The 14050-nt window shown below is 63.6% G+C and overlaps 2 protein-coding genes across 8 annotated transcripts in view; one reads left to right on the top strand and one right to left on the bottom strand.

The window, feature by feature from the left end:
- The window catches only part of CYB561 (cytochrome b561), a 14715-nt gene continuing 665 nt past the window's right edge, over positions 1-14050 (bottom strand). Inside the window, exons 1-8 of one of the 7 annotated variants that reach the window (XM_068919342.1) lie at positions 6483-6574; positions 5557-5641; positions 4067-4166; positions 2582-2796; positions 2229-2327; positions 2019-2122; positions 1766-1923; positions 1-1429 (exon numbers count right to left, since the gene is read on the bottom strand). In XM_068919342.1, the coding sequence (XP_068775443.1) occupies positions 1234-1429; positions 1766-1923; positions 2019-2122; positions 2229-2327; positions 2582-2796; positions 4067-4166; positions 5557-5560 (876 nt within the window). In that variant the 5' untranslated portion in view covers positions 5561-5641; positions 6483-6574 and the 3' untranslated portion in view covers positions 1-1233. Of the gene's footprint in view, positions 1430-1765; positions 1924-2018; positions 2123-2228; positions 2328-2581; positions 2797-2894; positions 3014-4066; positions 4167-5556; positions 5747-6482; positions 6581-14050 lie in introns of those variants that run through there. The other 6 variants (XM_068919344.1, XM_068919347.1, XM_068919343.1 and 3 more) reach the window with 6 other exon arrangements.
- The window catches only part of ACE (angiotensin I converting enzyme), a 20612-nt gene continuing 20073 nt past the window's right edge, over positions 13512-14050 (top strand). The window contains exon 1 of the mRNA XM_068919341.1: positions 13512-14009. Coding sequence (XP_068775442.1) covers positions 13779-14009 — 231 coding nt within the window. The 5' untranslated portion in view covers positions 13512-13778. The remainder of the gene's footprint in view (positions 14010-14050) is intronic.

Below are 14050 nucleotides of genomic sequence, written 5' to 3' on the forward strand. Positions count from 1 at the left end.
AAGGATCGGGTCTTTTCTAACAGAGCCCAAACTAGACAAACCCAGCTCAAATAGCGCTCCTTTCCCCGGAGCGTGCGGCAAGGAGCAGCAGGTCGGCTCCTGGGAGCAGGGCAGCAGGGGTGCGAGAAAAATCTTGGGGTACTTTGAGCTGGGGAGCACAGACAGAAGGAGGGCCAGGTTAGCTGCAAATAGTTTATTCGGTCAGGAGCATCCACTAAGCAGACGACACACGGCACAGGAGGGGAAAACGTTTCCAGCGTTAAGGCGTTACCGTTGCGCAGCCGGTTTTCATTGCTCTGAGCCACCCAGGGAACCCTTTGGTGGGCAGCGCGGCTGCTTGACTGAGATGGGTTAAAAACGTTGAGTAGAAAATCCTGGCAGTTGTAAACATCAGATCTGCTCTTTGGTGTAAAGAAAAGCAAACGGGCCATGGCAGTTGCTTTTCTTTTTTTTTGGAGGCACGTTTCCTGCAGGGGTTGGGGCTGTCTGCAGGTTCAGCTCGGAGCACGGCTTCTTCTGGGCCTTGCATGGCAGGGACTTCCAGCAGGAACCCACCACCACCACCACCACCCTCCGGGGCAGCTGGCCTACGATTTCTGTCACCAGGGCAGTCATTGGGCACGATTTTGGGACACGGAAGATGCGGATGAGCCTAGCGAACGTGCCGACCGCGGCACGCGGGGACAAGGGAAGGCTGCCGGGAGCAGCTGTCCCAGTGGGGCAGGCGACTCAAACCTGAGCCATCCTGAAAGGAGAACGGATTTTTTTTTTTTTTTCAGGAAAAAGCCGCTGATGGATCCGACGCTCTTTGCGAACAGGGAGACCGCAAGTGCCTGCGGAGCACCGGGGCCGGGAGGTAGGACCGGGGCTGCCAAGTAAGGAGGACCAGCCAGGCTGCTGCAGAGCAGGGAAGGGTCCAGCCGTGGCGTTTACCTGGGAAGAGGCTCTTCCTATGGGCAGGGGGGGTTCGCTGGCAGCTGCAAAGCTGGGCTGCGACGGCACATACAAGGGGCAGAGCAAAGGAGGAATAAGGCCAAGTGATGCTGCACCCTACGGCCAGCGTTACACCAACAAGCGTTTCCTTTTCCAGCTGCCCCCGTGGGCCCCGAACCCGGCAGAGCCCCACGCAAAGGCTCTTCCCAACCCCGATGCCGGGGACCGGAGCTGGGATACGCAGGTAGGATCCGACAGCAACTTCTGCACGCGACAAGGCGCCCGGGGCGGCTGGGGGCATCACTGGCTGCCGCTCGGGCTCTCGCCCTCCGTGAGGGTCTTGAAGTCCATGGAGAGGGCCAGCTCCTCGGGCAGCGGCGGGCGCTTCCAGTCGTCGCACGTCAGGATGTAGCCCACCACCAGCCCGAAGGCGACCAGCAGCAGCCCCAGGGTGTTGGCCAGGACGCCCTCGGGCACAAACTGGCTGTAGGAGTCCCTGCGGGCCCGGAAAGCGAAGCTGAAGCCTCGGGGCAGGGCTGAAGGGACGTCCCTGCCCTGGGCGTGAGCGGAAACTCCTGATCCTAGGGCAATTTGGGGGTCGGGGGGGGGGCACAGTCCCAGTGCTCTGGCTATGGCCAGCCCGGCGCATCCTCCGGCCAGCTCTGCCCCGTCCCTGACCAGATGTGCCCTCTCCTTGGCCAGATGTGCCGTGTCCCCCCTGGCGGCTGTGCTCTCCCCCGGCCAGAGGAAGGCAGCTCGTGGTGGCGGCTCCAGCCACGGGGCTGGGAGCGAGGGGAGCCCCGGCGCCCACCCGCCCGCTCGGGGTCCCCACCTGATCTTGAAGAGGAGCATTTCGGTGATGCCCAGCAGGCAGGCGGCGATGGAGAGGACGAGCAGGGCGACGCCGCCGAAGACGTGCAGGGGCTTGTAGCGGCCGCGCAGCGAGAAGGACGCGCCGGGGAAGAGGAAGAAGCCGAAGCCCAGGAGCCACTGGAGCGGGAGGAGAGCGGATGGCGGAGGCGTCGGGGGCCCGGCCGGCCCCGCTGCCGCCCCCCCACCCCGTCCCGCCAGAGCCCGGCCCTCACCTGCGCCACGTAGAGCACCAAGGCGGCCATGCCGCACCAGCTGTGCAAGCTGTACATGTCGGCGACGCCGTTCTCCCTGTGCGCCTCGAAGACGGCCACGACGCCTGCGGAGAAGAGCGGCCGGAGGGCGTCACGGCCGGGGCCGACCCCAAGCCCCGGGCGGGCGAGGGGCGGCCGGAGGGTTCGGGGCGGGGGGAAGCCGGCGCTCACCCACGAGGGCCACGAGCAGGGCCGAGCCGTGGAGCAGCGCGTGCAGCACCTTGGTGGAGCGCTTGGCCTCGTTCCTGAAGACCCGGTAGACCAGGAGAGCTGCCGGAGAGAGGGCGGATGGATGGAGGAGCGGGTCCAGGAGGCCCGAAAACATGCCGGGCTGCAGCCTGCTGGCCCGAGGCGCGGTGACGGGGCGGGGGGGGGAGGGTGGCAGCTCCCAAATTTAATTAGCTGCCATTTTCTTGTTGTTCCCTCCCCATCTGCGCCTGCTTTGCTGGCTGCAGCCGGGTAATTTCATTAGGGCGGCTGAGGGACGGGCGGGCGCGCGCGGGGGGGGGACCGGCGCCGCTCACCGTCGCCCTGGAGGAAGACCATGCCCACGACCATGCAGAGCGGGTGGACGTTGAAGCGCAGGGCGGCGGCCCAGGCCACGCCGCCCCGGTAGCGGCCCAGCCAGGCGCCGGTGGCCGCGATGGCCGTCAGGCCCAACAGCTGCGACAGGGTCACGTAGGCCGAGAGGCCCGGCGGGCCGGCGGGTCGCGCCGCGCCGCCGTCCATGAGGGGACGCCTGTGGGGACATAGAGACAAGGACGGGGTTGGGGGGTGGGAGGGGGGGTCGGTCAGCACGACATGGCGGTTCCCCTCCCCGCCGCCGCCTCCGCTCACCCCGGACACAGGGGACAGGTCGGATCCGGCAGCGTCCGGCCGGCGCCGCCGCTCCGCCCTCACCTGCCGGCGGCCGGGCGGCTTCCTGGCGCGCCGCGTCACCGCCGCGGACGTGGCTCCCGGCCTGCCCGCTCCCTCCCTCCTTCCCCATCCCTCCAGCCATGTCCTCCTTCCCCCCCCCAAACCCGGCTCAGCCACCAAACCAACCCCAAATCTGGGGGACCCGGAGGGGACAACACCCCCCCCCTCACCAAAATACACAGAGGAGGCTTTTTAATGCCTTTTTTTTTTGTTTTGTTTAAAAAAAAGCAGCACGTGGCGGGTCAGCAAGGCTCCTCGGGGCCCAGACGGCTTTGGGGACCGAAGCGGTGGCTCTCGGGGACACGCGTCGCCGTCCTCCTGCCCGCCCCGGCGGCGGCGGGTGGTTTACGGAGCCCGCGCGCCCGCTTTTGCTCCCAGCCACCTCGATGGGATCAGGCCGGCTGAGCGGGTCGAGGGAATGAGTTGGGGCCGTTCGGTCTCACTGCAACCGCCGCCCCGCGGGGAGCCCCTCTGCGCCCGCCGCGTCCCGCTGCTTCAGCCCTTCCTTTCGGCTGAGCCTCCCCGTGAACCCACCCTCTCTCCCGGGATTTTTTTTTTTTTTTTTTTTTAGGGAAATATTTTGGAAATATTTAGGGGCTCACGTCCTCGCTGCCAGCCAAGCTGCAAAGTCCCCGGGGCAGCTTGCCGAGCGGCCCCGAGCCGGGCAGAGGCGGGCGATGCCGCCGGGGACCTGACCGAGCAAGAAGAGCTCCGCCAGCTCCCAGCAACCATCCCAATTTCCCAAATCCCCGCCAGGCACCTCCCTCCATCCCAATGGGGTTTTGGGGGGGGGGGTGTCTCCTGGATGCTGGTGCACCACGGGGTCCTTTCTCTCGCCGGTGAGAGGTTTTTTTTTTTTTATTTTCTACCTGGGGGTGGTTGGGGTTTTGGGGTGTGCAGGGCTGAGCACCACGGTTCAGGACCTCCACCCCACCCCGGTCCCAACCCCGCGGGAAACCCCCCCCCTCTCCCTGCTGGGGGGGGGGGATTGAGCCCCTCCCCCCCCGGCGAAGGCTTTGGAGGTAAAAGCAATCTTTTGGGGGGGGGGATTTGGGGGCAGGATGCCGCCCCCCTCCCGCGCCCGGACCTACCTGCGGTGCCGGGTGGTGCTGCCCGCGATGGCCCGGCTGCCGCGGCCGCCCAAGCCGGCTGCTGCCTCCGCGCCGGCAGGATGCTGAGCAGTGACAGCGGCTGAGGCAGGGGACAGGGCCACCACGCGTTGGCAAGGCAACGGTGGCGAGGCGGGGGGGGGGGGGCCTGGTCTCCCCCCCGCCCCAGCATCCCTGGAGCGGGAGGCTGGCATTGCCGGGATGCTGGTTGGGGTGGGGGGGGGGGCTGTGCAATATGGGGAGGAAAAGGGGGGGGTGCAAAATGGGGAGGGGGGGTTACAAAGGGGGATTTTTTTGTATCGTGGGGAGGTGGGTGACACCCGCGGGGGATGTGGCGCATGGAGCGGTGGGTGTGCCTGCAGCCCCCCTCCCCGCCGCTGCCGCCGCGCTGCCAGCCCCATGCCCCCCTGCTGTCACCCCCCCCCACCCAAAGCTGGGGTGCAGCAGGACCCGGGACCGTGCAGCCACCCCCGCCCCAGGGTGCAGCACCCACCACCCTATCTGCAGCCCACCCCCCCAGGGTCGCCTGTCCTTGTCGCTGTCCCCGGGGCGGGGGGAAGCCCTCTCCCGTGTAAGGGACGTGCTGTGCTCATGAACATTTATTTGTTTTAGGAGAGCTCATGAGTGACCTGCAGTGATTTAACTTTTGACTTCAGCAAATTTCTTGCACCTGGGGGCTGTTAGGGAGCCGGGCGGGGGGGGTGGGGGGGGTCAGAGGGGCCTGTGCTGCAGCAGCCCAAGGGCTGTCAGGTTGGCGTTTTTATTTTGGGAGTGGGGAGCGAGGGGGAGGTGCGTGGATGGAGCCAAGCTGCTGCTGGGACCCCCCCCGCACTCCTCTACCTGCTACTTTGGGGTGTCTCCCCCCACCCCTCCCAGCAAAGCTGGCTGCATCCCGCAGTTCCCACCCATGGGAAGCTCCTGAGTGTGAAAAGCTCTTGAATGCCCCCTCCCAAAAGGTTAAAATGGGTCATGGGGGTGCTTTTGCTAGTGGGGCTTGATTTTTGTGGGTAGGGGTTTTAAAAAAAAAAAAAAAAAGACAGCTTCTCAAGGAGGAGCGTTGCAGGAGGTGGCGGGTGCATGGGTGATGCCTACAGGACTTTGGGTGTTGCTGGGGTTTGGGCAGGCAACGGGGAGGGCTGGGGTGTGGGCGAGATGTGGGTCCTCCTGGGGCTCCTCCTGGCCCAGGGGCAGGTCAGGGGGGTCTGTAAGGGGTTGCGGAGACCAGTGTTTTGGGGCGTGCTGGAGATTAGGGGGCAGCTTTTGGGGACCTGAGCTCTTGGGAGAAACCAACCCTCCCACCCGGGGCTGAATTGGAGCCAAACAGCTGGCTTCCTTCTGGAAAATGTCACGTTTGTGTGTGTGTGTGTGTGTCCCTTGGATGTGGTGCCACTAGATGTCAGCAGGAGCCTGCGATGTGCAGGACCCACGGGTGGGGACCAGCCCCTGGGACCCGAGCACCCTTGGGACCATACCCATGTGCCATCTGGAGCATCCTCTGACGTGGACCAGCCCTTGGGACCCGAGCAGGAGGTGAGATCCGTGGCACGGCCGTGCAGGCTGGAGGGTAAAACACCTCGGCCTCAGCGCGACGTCATTCTCCCAAGCGTCTTCTCCGGCCGGGGCAAGTGGGAGAGGCCGAGCAGGGTTCATTTGACCTGCTCAGCTGCTTTTTCCCCTCAACCCGCTTATCAAATTCTCCCTCCCGATTTGTGGCCTTCGGCTCCAGCCGCCCTGCCTGCACCGCGGGGACCGTGCCGGGAGAAACCTGCCGCTCGGGCGGATGCTAAAGGAGCAAAGTCTGGCGCTGGTTGCACAGCGTGGAGCAGAGGCTGAGGTGCAAAAGGCTCAGAGCCCGTCTTTTAGATCGCCAAGGCCGGGCAAGAAAAAAAATCCCTGCCGGATAAATAAGCCCATTACACAGGTGAGACTTGTACCCAGGCAGTGATAGGCGCCCGCTGTTACCTCTCGCCCCGCAATCAGGATTTACTGTTGGAGGGTTTATTGGGAGATGGTTTACCAGCGCTAATCTCAGCAATAAAAGCCACCATAAACCGCCAACCTTTAGCCAGGCAGCGGCACCCCAAGGGCTCTCTGCATGGCCTCGCTGGCAGACGCTGGTTTCGGGGTGTCTCCAAGCAGAGCGGAGAGCTGAGCCCGTTGGCCTGGGTGTCTGCCAGGCCAGCAGGTGCTTTGGAGAAGGTGAGGATGCCCCTGCGGGGTCTCCAGCCTCTTCCTCCTGTTTGCTTGGTGCTGCCTCCCCGGGTCCACCGTGCTCAGCCCTGCCCCAAAGCCCCTCCTTGCCCTCCAAGGTCCAGCCGCTCCCCGAAACGCGGTTACCAGCCCCAACATCTGGTGTTTCACCCTCGCCTCCTCCTCCTCCACCTCCTCCTTCACCCACCGTGGAGCCCAACCGGCCGCGGCGCCGGCCCCCGCAGCCCTTCCCGTCTGTCAGCGCCGATAGATCAGCGTCGTGTTTCGGCGGCAGCCCGCGGCCCCAGGGGGAGCCGGCCTAAATGCAGGGTGACACCGGCCGCCGGCAGATCCGCCGCAGCGGGGGCGGCCGCGGCGGGAGCGAATCCGCCGTCTGCCGCCGCGCCAAGGTTTCCCCCCACCGGGCTCGCGCCGGCCTCCGGGAGCCGTGGCAGGAGATGGTGGTGGGGGGGATGCCGGGATGTTTGAGCTGTGTCACTGTGGAGGAACGTCCCCCGCGTCCCCACCACCGGCCCGTCCGTCCCCGCCGGCCGCGAGCAGCAATTAGGGGCTTGGTGCGGGGTGTCTCGCTGCAGCCAGGGCTGCTGCGGGTTGCGATGCGCCGTTCCCGAGACTGCAGGCGTTATCCAGGCACAGACGTCAAGAAGGGGAAGAGCTCTGGGGTCTTCCTTTAGGCTGAGTTGACAGATGAGCTGCTTCACCCTGCTGCTAAGACGTGCAACATGACCCTTGGGGGTCTCCATCAACGTGTCCAGCCCCCGCCACCTCTACCTAGCGAGGTAGCCAAAAAACCGCAGCCGGCTCCGACCCTACGCGATTAAACGGACGCGTTCGCGCGTCGCGTCGGCCGCCCTGGCCGGCGGAGGGACGTGGACCCTGGCCGCGAACGTCACCGCGCGGTGGTGGCCCCCTACGGGTGCTACCAAGCTCCCGCGACGGGGGGTCCAGCCCGCTCTCCTTGAAAAGGAACAGACAGGGCTTCGTAAGCAGCTCTTTCATTAAGGACGTTGCTGCGGGCGTAACGGTTTTATTAAATCCGCCTGGGCTTTCGCCCCGTCTCCAGCAGGCGGTAATGAAATTCTCCCCGTGCCGCCGCTGATGGAGCATGACTCAACAGAGCAGGTCTCGCCGGCCATCCCCTACCGCCGCTGTCCCCAGGGTGGTGGGGAGGGACACCGAAACCTGGGCTGGGGGCAAGGCAGCAGCGGCGATTTAGCAGCGCGCCTTTCTGCTCTCGTCCGGCACGGCGGCGGGCGAGCATCAGCGCGTCGCAGGAGGCACCTCCGAGAACGTGACTGCCCGACCACGGGAGCCCTTTGGCTGCCGGGAGCTCCCTAACGCTGCAGAAAATTCAGCTGGGTGCAAAAAAAAGAAGGAGGTGGGGGGGAAAAAAAAAAAAGGAGGACAAGGCGGTTTTCTGCCGGTTAGTGAGTCGAATCGGCTCGGCCAAGGGCGAGGTGCAGCCGTAGGGACCCCCCGTCCCGGGCTGTCCGCCCGATGGCCGAGCCCCGTTCCCCGCTCCGGGTTTCTTCTGCAGGGTTGCTCAACACCCGCTGATGGATAGGATAATCATAAATTGATAAGTCGTTGGTTATAAACAGCGGTTCTTGCCCTTCGCCAGCTGTTCCCCGGCGCTGGTGCCTTCCCCTCCCTCCGCCCTGGCTGATTATCAACGTACCGTTTTGCTGAGCTACTGGGTTTTGGTTGCTGTTGTTGTTGTTTTTTCGGGTTTTTTTTTCTTTCCTCCCCCCCACCAACCTCAAGTTTTTAATCCCTAAGAGATGCTAATTTGCGAGATGCCTCGGCGGAGGATTGCTATACAAAAGCCCAGCTGGCGCAAGGCGGCGTAAGGCCGCTGCCGCGGGGGCTCGGCGGAGGCGAGGCGGCGCGGGACCCGGCGGCCGGGGCGCTTGGGCCGGTGGCCCTCGGCGAGGAGCAGCAAGGGCTGCCCTGGCCGGCCCCTTTCGAGAGGCCGAGAGCGTCTGACTATCGCTGCCCGCAGAACTGGTGGACGCACGACGGAGCCCAAACTCGCTAAATCTGTTAAACCCCAATTAACGCAGAGAGGCGGGTAACGGCCGCGCAGTCAGGAAGGATTTATCTGGGGAGTCAGAGGAGACACTCCGTGGCGGAGTTACGGCAGAGAGCAGAGCGCCTGCATTCAAGGCCACAGGCTGGATGGTGGGGTTTGTCCTCGGCCACGTGCTTGGAAAGGCCAGAAAAACGCTGTTTTTCTCCCCGGTAGCAATTAAGCCCCCTTGCCTTCCTCCTGCCGGAGAGCGTAACTTTGCTGAGAAGGGCAAGCGATAAGATCTGTGCAGCGAAGGCAAACACTTAATCTGCTTCAGAAGAGGCTGAAGGAGCGTTTATGGTGATTTTTTAATAGCTGCTTGGATAAACAAGCACGATAACCCACAGCAGACTTCCAGCAGATGATTAATGCTCCAGTAGCAGTCGTGCTCGCTCGCCTCAGGGCCGAGATTGTTTTCTATTATTAAAGAAGGAAAAAAAAAAAAACGAAAAAGGGAGGAAAAATAATGGACTTTTTGCCACATTTTATGGGCTGATAGGTGCAGAGAGAACAGGCTGGCCTCTTCCCGTTCCCAACGCTGGTGCTGATGACGTTGGTCCTGTGCCTCAGTCCTTGTTGGCTGTTGGGGAAGACGGGATTAATGGATGAGGAATGAGGGACGAGGGACAAGGGATTGAGGGACTGAGGGATGAATTATGAGAGATGAAGGATGGGGATGAGGGACTGAGGAATGAGGGATGAAGGATGAGGGACTGAGGGATGAGGGATACGGTCCATCGAGGCTCTCACGTCTTGCCCACGGTGCTCCTTGCCCGCCAGCAGCCCAGCACTGAGCACTTCTGCATTGGTGGCCAGGCTCCCTGCATCTGGGAGATGTCCCAGATGAGACATCTGGGATGAGACATCCCTGCATGTCTCCCAGGCCCAGGGACAACCTGTTGCGTTGTCCCAGGTCACCTTGCCCACTCAAATCCCTCTGAGTCGGGGCTTTTCCCTCCCTAGAAGTGCTGCTGACACCATGAAAGTGGAGCATGAGGACGCGCTAACTTTGGCCACTGTCCTGGAAATGCAGCCCAGCCCTGGTGGCATTGGAGCCTGTGGGAGGGCAAGGTTCGATCTGAGTCTGGGGTGTAGTTCTTGGATTAATTTAGCGTAATTTATTACTGTTGTTACTTTGCACTGGCCACAGTACTTAGCCTAATGGCTCGTAATTATTTTAGCAATTGCAGGTCTGAAATTAACTGCAAACAGCAAGGTTGCTTGGGTTGCGTCACTTTTTTTAAGGCTCAGAAAAGAGCTGTTTGGATGAAAAATGAGGAGCAGAGGCATGTTTTCCCTCTCCCTTACGGCAACGTCACAGCAGCTGGGAAATCAGCTTAGTGAATTATGTGCTATGATAATTGATTGAATTCATCAGTAAATAAAGCAGGATCTTTTCAACTCGGGGTCTGGAGCAGGAGGACCAGTTCTTCACGTGGGGAATTTTTTTATCGGTTGGTGCAGGAGTCGTCCTGCCCATAAAACCGCGGCCATCAGGAGAAATAATGTGTGATGGCACATATCCCAAAAGGCCGTCGCTGGGGAGAAGGGACTGGCCAGTGACCCGTGCCCAGCGAGGATGGGGAAGGCAAGACGTCGTGCTCAGAAAAAGGAGGGGATGAAGGACCTGAGCGTCCCCCAGCCGTAGACGTCAGCCCGCCGTGGCCGTAGGGCTGCGGGGCTGGGGTTAGACCGGGTAAAACCACCAAGGCTTTGCTGCCAGCGCCAGGACCGGCTCTGAACATCGGCTCCTGCTGTCCCCTCCTCGCTGCACGCAGCTTTTCTGCCTGCCAGGCTTCTCCTGTGGCAGCGTTTCGGCGGCCGATACGTTACAGATTGCAGCAAGGCAGCAACGTTTGCTGACAAACTCCTTATTTCTGCCCGGTTTCCGTTGGCCCTGGACGTGGGTTCTCCAGGGCCGGAGGCGCGTTTCCAATCTGCCCCGGGGCCGCGGGCTCGTGGTGCTGGGATGCCCGAGCGGGTGCCCTGGCTCAGCCCGGCCGGCTCCGGAGGGTGCTGGCGGCTGAGCGACGGCTGGGAGAAAAGGCACCGCCGGTGGTGCAAGGGTGCTGCCACGTGCCCATGCGGTTCCTCTGCCCCGGGGTGGCCCGCAGCCTCCCTGGCCATGTCTCTCCCCCGCCGATGGGTGGCTGTGATGCTGTCAAGACGGCACCGTGCCATCCGGCGGCTCGGGCTCGATTGCCTTTGACAGGCTCTGCGCGGGCAGGGAGGTTTTGCAGGGCAGGGGCCGAGCTGGCATCTGCTGCCCCTCGAGCTCTCCCTGCCCAGCGCCTGCTCGGCTCAGCTTTTCCTTCTCCGTTTTCGGGGGTGCTGCTCCCGGTCTGCATCCCATGCGGAAGGGACGGATGCTGGGGAGAGAGGTGGGAGCCTGCGGGTGCTCAGAGGAGTCCCAGCGTGACCGGGGAGGGGGCAGGATGAGGCCCCGAGGAGGGCTCCAGGCTATAGTTATTCCCCGCTGCAACCAGAAAGGCAGGTGCAAGCAAGCGAAATAGTTCAAAGCGGTTAAAAAAATAAAAAGAACTGGCAATTCTTCGTGGGTGAGGTAAAGCCGCGGGACTCTGCTGCGGGCAGAAGTCACCCCGGCCCGGGAACCACCGCGGCTTGTCCAGCCTCCCAGCAGCTGGGGTCGCCCCGCAGCCCCGCACCGTCGGCGAGAGGGGATCGCCCGCCTGCCATGGCATCCGCTGCCCTCCGGCGTGCGGGAGCGCTGGGCTCGGGTACCCTTCAGTCGCTCGCTCAGCACCCGTCTCCGTGGCAACCCCGTTTTTCACATCCTTCCACCCCTCCGTCCCTCTCGCCCGCCTCGGTGGCCCCATTCAGTGGCGCCCACGTGGCCGCTCTCCCACGGGCTCGCGCGAGCATCCTCCGCGATGGGAGGCATCTTTTCTTTCTGATCCCAGCTGGCGCTTTTTTGGGATGGGCTATCATGGGGTCGTGGACATCCTTGGAAAGGCAGCCTTCGGCAGCTCCTCTTGCCCAAAGCAAAGCCCCTGGCAGAGCTGGCAAGTCTTGGACCAGCGCTGGTAGATGCTTGGCTGCAAAAACCTCCCTGGGACACCAGCGCTCTCCTTCCCCTTGGAAAAGGCCTCTAAGGTGCCCTGGCTGGCATTTCTAGCCCAAACCTTCTTGTCCTCACCCAAAAGACATGGCCAGAGGCTCCTTCAAGCTTTGCAAACACATCTTGCAGCCCCGCGCTAGCTCTGGGGACGAGATTGTCCCTCCTGGGTCACTTGGTGCCCTCCCCAGGGGCAGCCAGTGGCTGGCAGGGCGCTGGGGGCTCACGGCTGATTTAACCGCCCCGTGGCGCGGCGCCTGGCCGGAGCACGGCCGCCCGGGCTCGGGGAGGGACGCTGCGTTTACGCCCGGCCGAACGAGGAGCAGAGCTGGCTCGCGGCTCGCTAACTTGGCAGCCTGCGGTGGCACGTTCATCACACAAACAAGCGAGGGATCAGAAGTCAGGCGACCCTTTTCCAGCCCGCCTAGAAACCCCTGAGCTTTGTGCCGTGAATTCCTCCCTCGCTACGGCTTCCCCCGCTCTCCAAACACGACCTCACTAATTGCAACATCCTGAGCCTCCCCCGGCCCCGCTGGCTCCCTGCCGGCAGGCTGCGAGCCGCCAGCCACAGCGATTCGCGACAGCTCTTTGCCCCAGGAGCAAAGCCCAGCTCCGAGCTTTGCAGCATCTCCCACCCCTGCTCCGGTTGCTGTTCTCCTCCTGACTCCCTGGAGACCACGAGCCACCGATGCGTCTCCACCATGGAGCTGCTGCAACGCAGTCGGCACCTGCAGAGCAGCAGAGCCTTGATGCTGGGCAGTTAGTTTCCTCCTCCAGCGAATCTGGGAGCGAGGAAGGGCTTGGTTAATCCCAGCCTGGCCAGGCGAGGAGGAGATCGGGCGTGCGAGCATGCCAGGAAGGGTGCAGAGCCCAGAAAGAAGCAAACGTGCTGGTTGCACGGAGCGAGAAAGCCCTCGAGCTATTCCCCCACGGACGGCTACACCTGCCTGACCTGGTGTCCATGCTAGTGCCACGCTGAGATTGCGGAGCAAAGCGCGCCGTCCAGCCGTGCTGTTCACTGCGGAGCCCGGCCGGTCCCAGAGCCTCCCTGCAACTTTGGGGAGGTGGGAAAATCGCTCCCTGGAGCTGGTGGAACCGCAGGGCTGCTAGTTCCCAAGACAGCTCATTTGGTGGCTGTCCAAATTGGAGCCACACCAACCATTTTTCAAACTTTCCAGTAAACTGGAGTTTCCAAGGACCTATGGTCTGTAGGAAAAGCGGCTGCGAAGGAGCAGGGGAAGTTGCAGGGCAGGGTTTGCCGGGGGGGAAGCAGTGATTCTCGGAGGGGCTGTTTAATAGACCTCAGAGGGCTGCGGGCTCCTAAATCCTTCCCTTTTCTTTAGGAATCGGCCCTTTGTTCCCCCCCCGGGTCGTTCCCCTGATGCTGGCGCCCGAATCCCAAACACCCGCCAGGCCCCGCTGGCACAGAGGCATGTGCGAGCCAAGGAGGCTTTTTGCAGCTCGGTTGCTGGCCAAACGAAGAGGCGTTTAATCCGACATGATTGCACCCTACTACTAGGGCTTAATTGCAGGAGCCGGAGCCAGGCTGGGCCGTTAACCCTTTCCCGGCTGCACCAGGAGGAGTCACACCCCGGCATGGGCTCCCGCAAGTCTTCTGCAGGTGGTGGCAGCATGGTGGCAAAGACCCCCCCCCCCCCCAGGAGGACACAGATGTGCTTGGTGGTGGCACTGGGATCCAGTATGTCCCCCCCCCCGCTGAAGGGGGGACCCCGAACCCCCAAGCCGCATGAGGGGCGACGGGGGCTGGACGGACACATCTGACCCGCCGGCCTGAGCTCAGCCTAGGTAGGTCTGAACCGAGGCTTGCCCGAAAACCCAGCCCTACCTGCGCATGCAGGCCTGGCCCGGGGGAAAGGAGTCGCCCCTAGCTCTCCCCGGCACCTCCGCAGCGCAGCCGAGGGCACCCCGGCACCCAGCCGTGCCCCCCCCACCCCACCCCACCCCGGGGACACCGCCGCAGCCGCCGGGTCGCAGCCTCCCTCCTCCGTCCGATGCTTCCCTCCTTCCCCTTCCCTTGCCAGCCCCTTTCCGGACCTTCCTGCGGCGACAAGGCGCCAGAAGGGACTTTTGCATCCCGCGGCGGCGCTTCGGGTGTGCTCCTCGCGCGGAGCAGCCGCCGGGCGAGCGGACCGACCGTCGCCGTCTTATCCGCGAGGGGAGGCCGGCCTCGGTGGGCAGGGTTTGCGCGCGGGCTGCAGCGAGCTTATAAGCAGCCGGCAGCTCGGCAAAGCTCTCGCAGCCCGGCGCGACGAGGGCAGCGGTGGCAAGGAGGGGAGAGAGCCCCGTGCGAAAGCCCCGCGCCGGCGTCGGCCACGATGCCGCCGGCTCTGCGGCTGCTGCTGCTGCTGCTGCTGCCACTGCCGTGGCTGGGCCTCGCCGGGGCGCTGGCCCCAGACCTGCTGCCCCCGGAGCACAACGCGACCGAAGCCGGGGCCGCTCTCTTCGCCGACGCTTACAACAGCAGCGCCGAGGCCGTCCTGTTCGCGAGCGTCTCGGCCAGCTGGAATTACTACACGGACCTGACAGCGGGCAACGCCGCGCTGCAGGTGGGTGCTTTGGGCTCCCTCCGGGATGGGGGGGGCACGTG

Source organism: Struthio camelus, chromosome 25 (assembly GCF_040807025.1).
Source record: "Struthio camelus isolate bStrCam1 chromosome 25, bStrCam1.hap1, whole genome shotgun sequence".
NCBI lineage: Eukaryota > Metazoa > Chordata > Aves > Struthioniformes > Struthionidae > Struthio > Struthio camelus.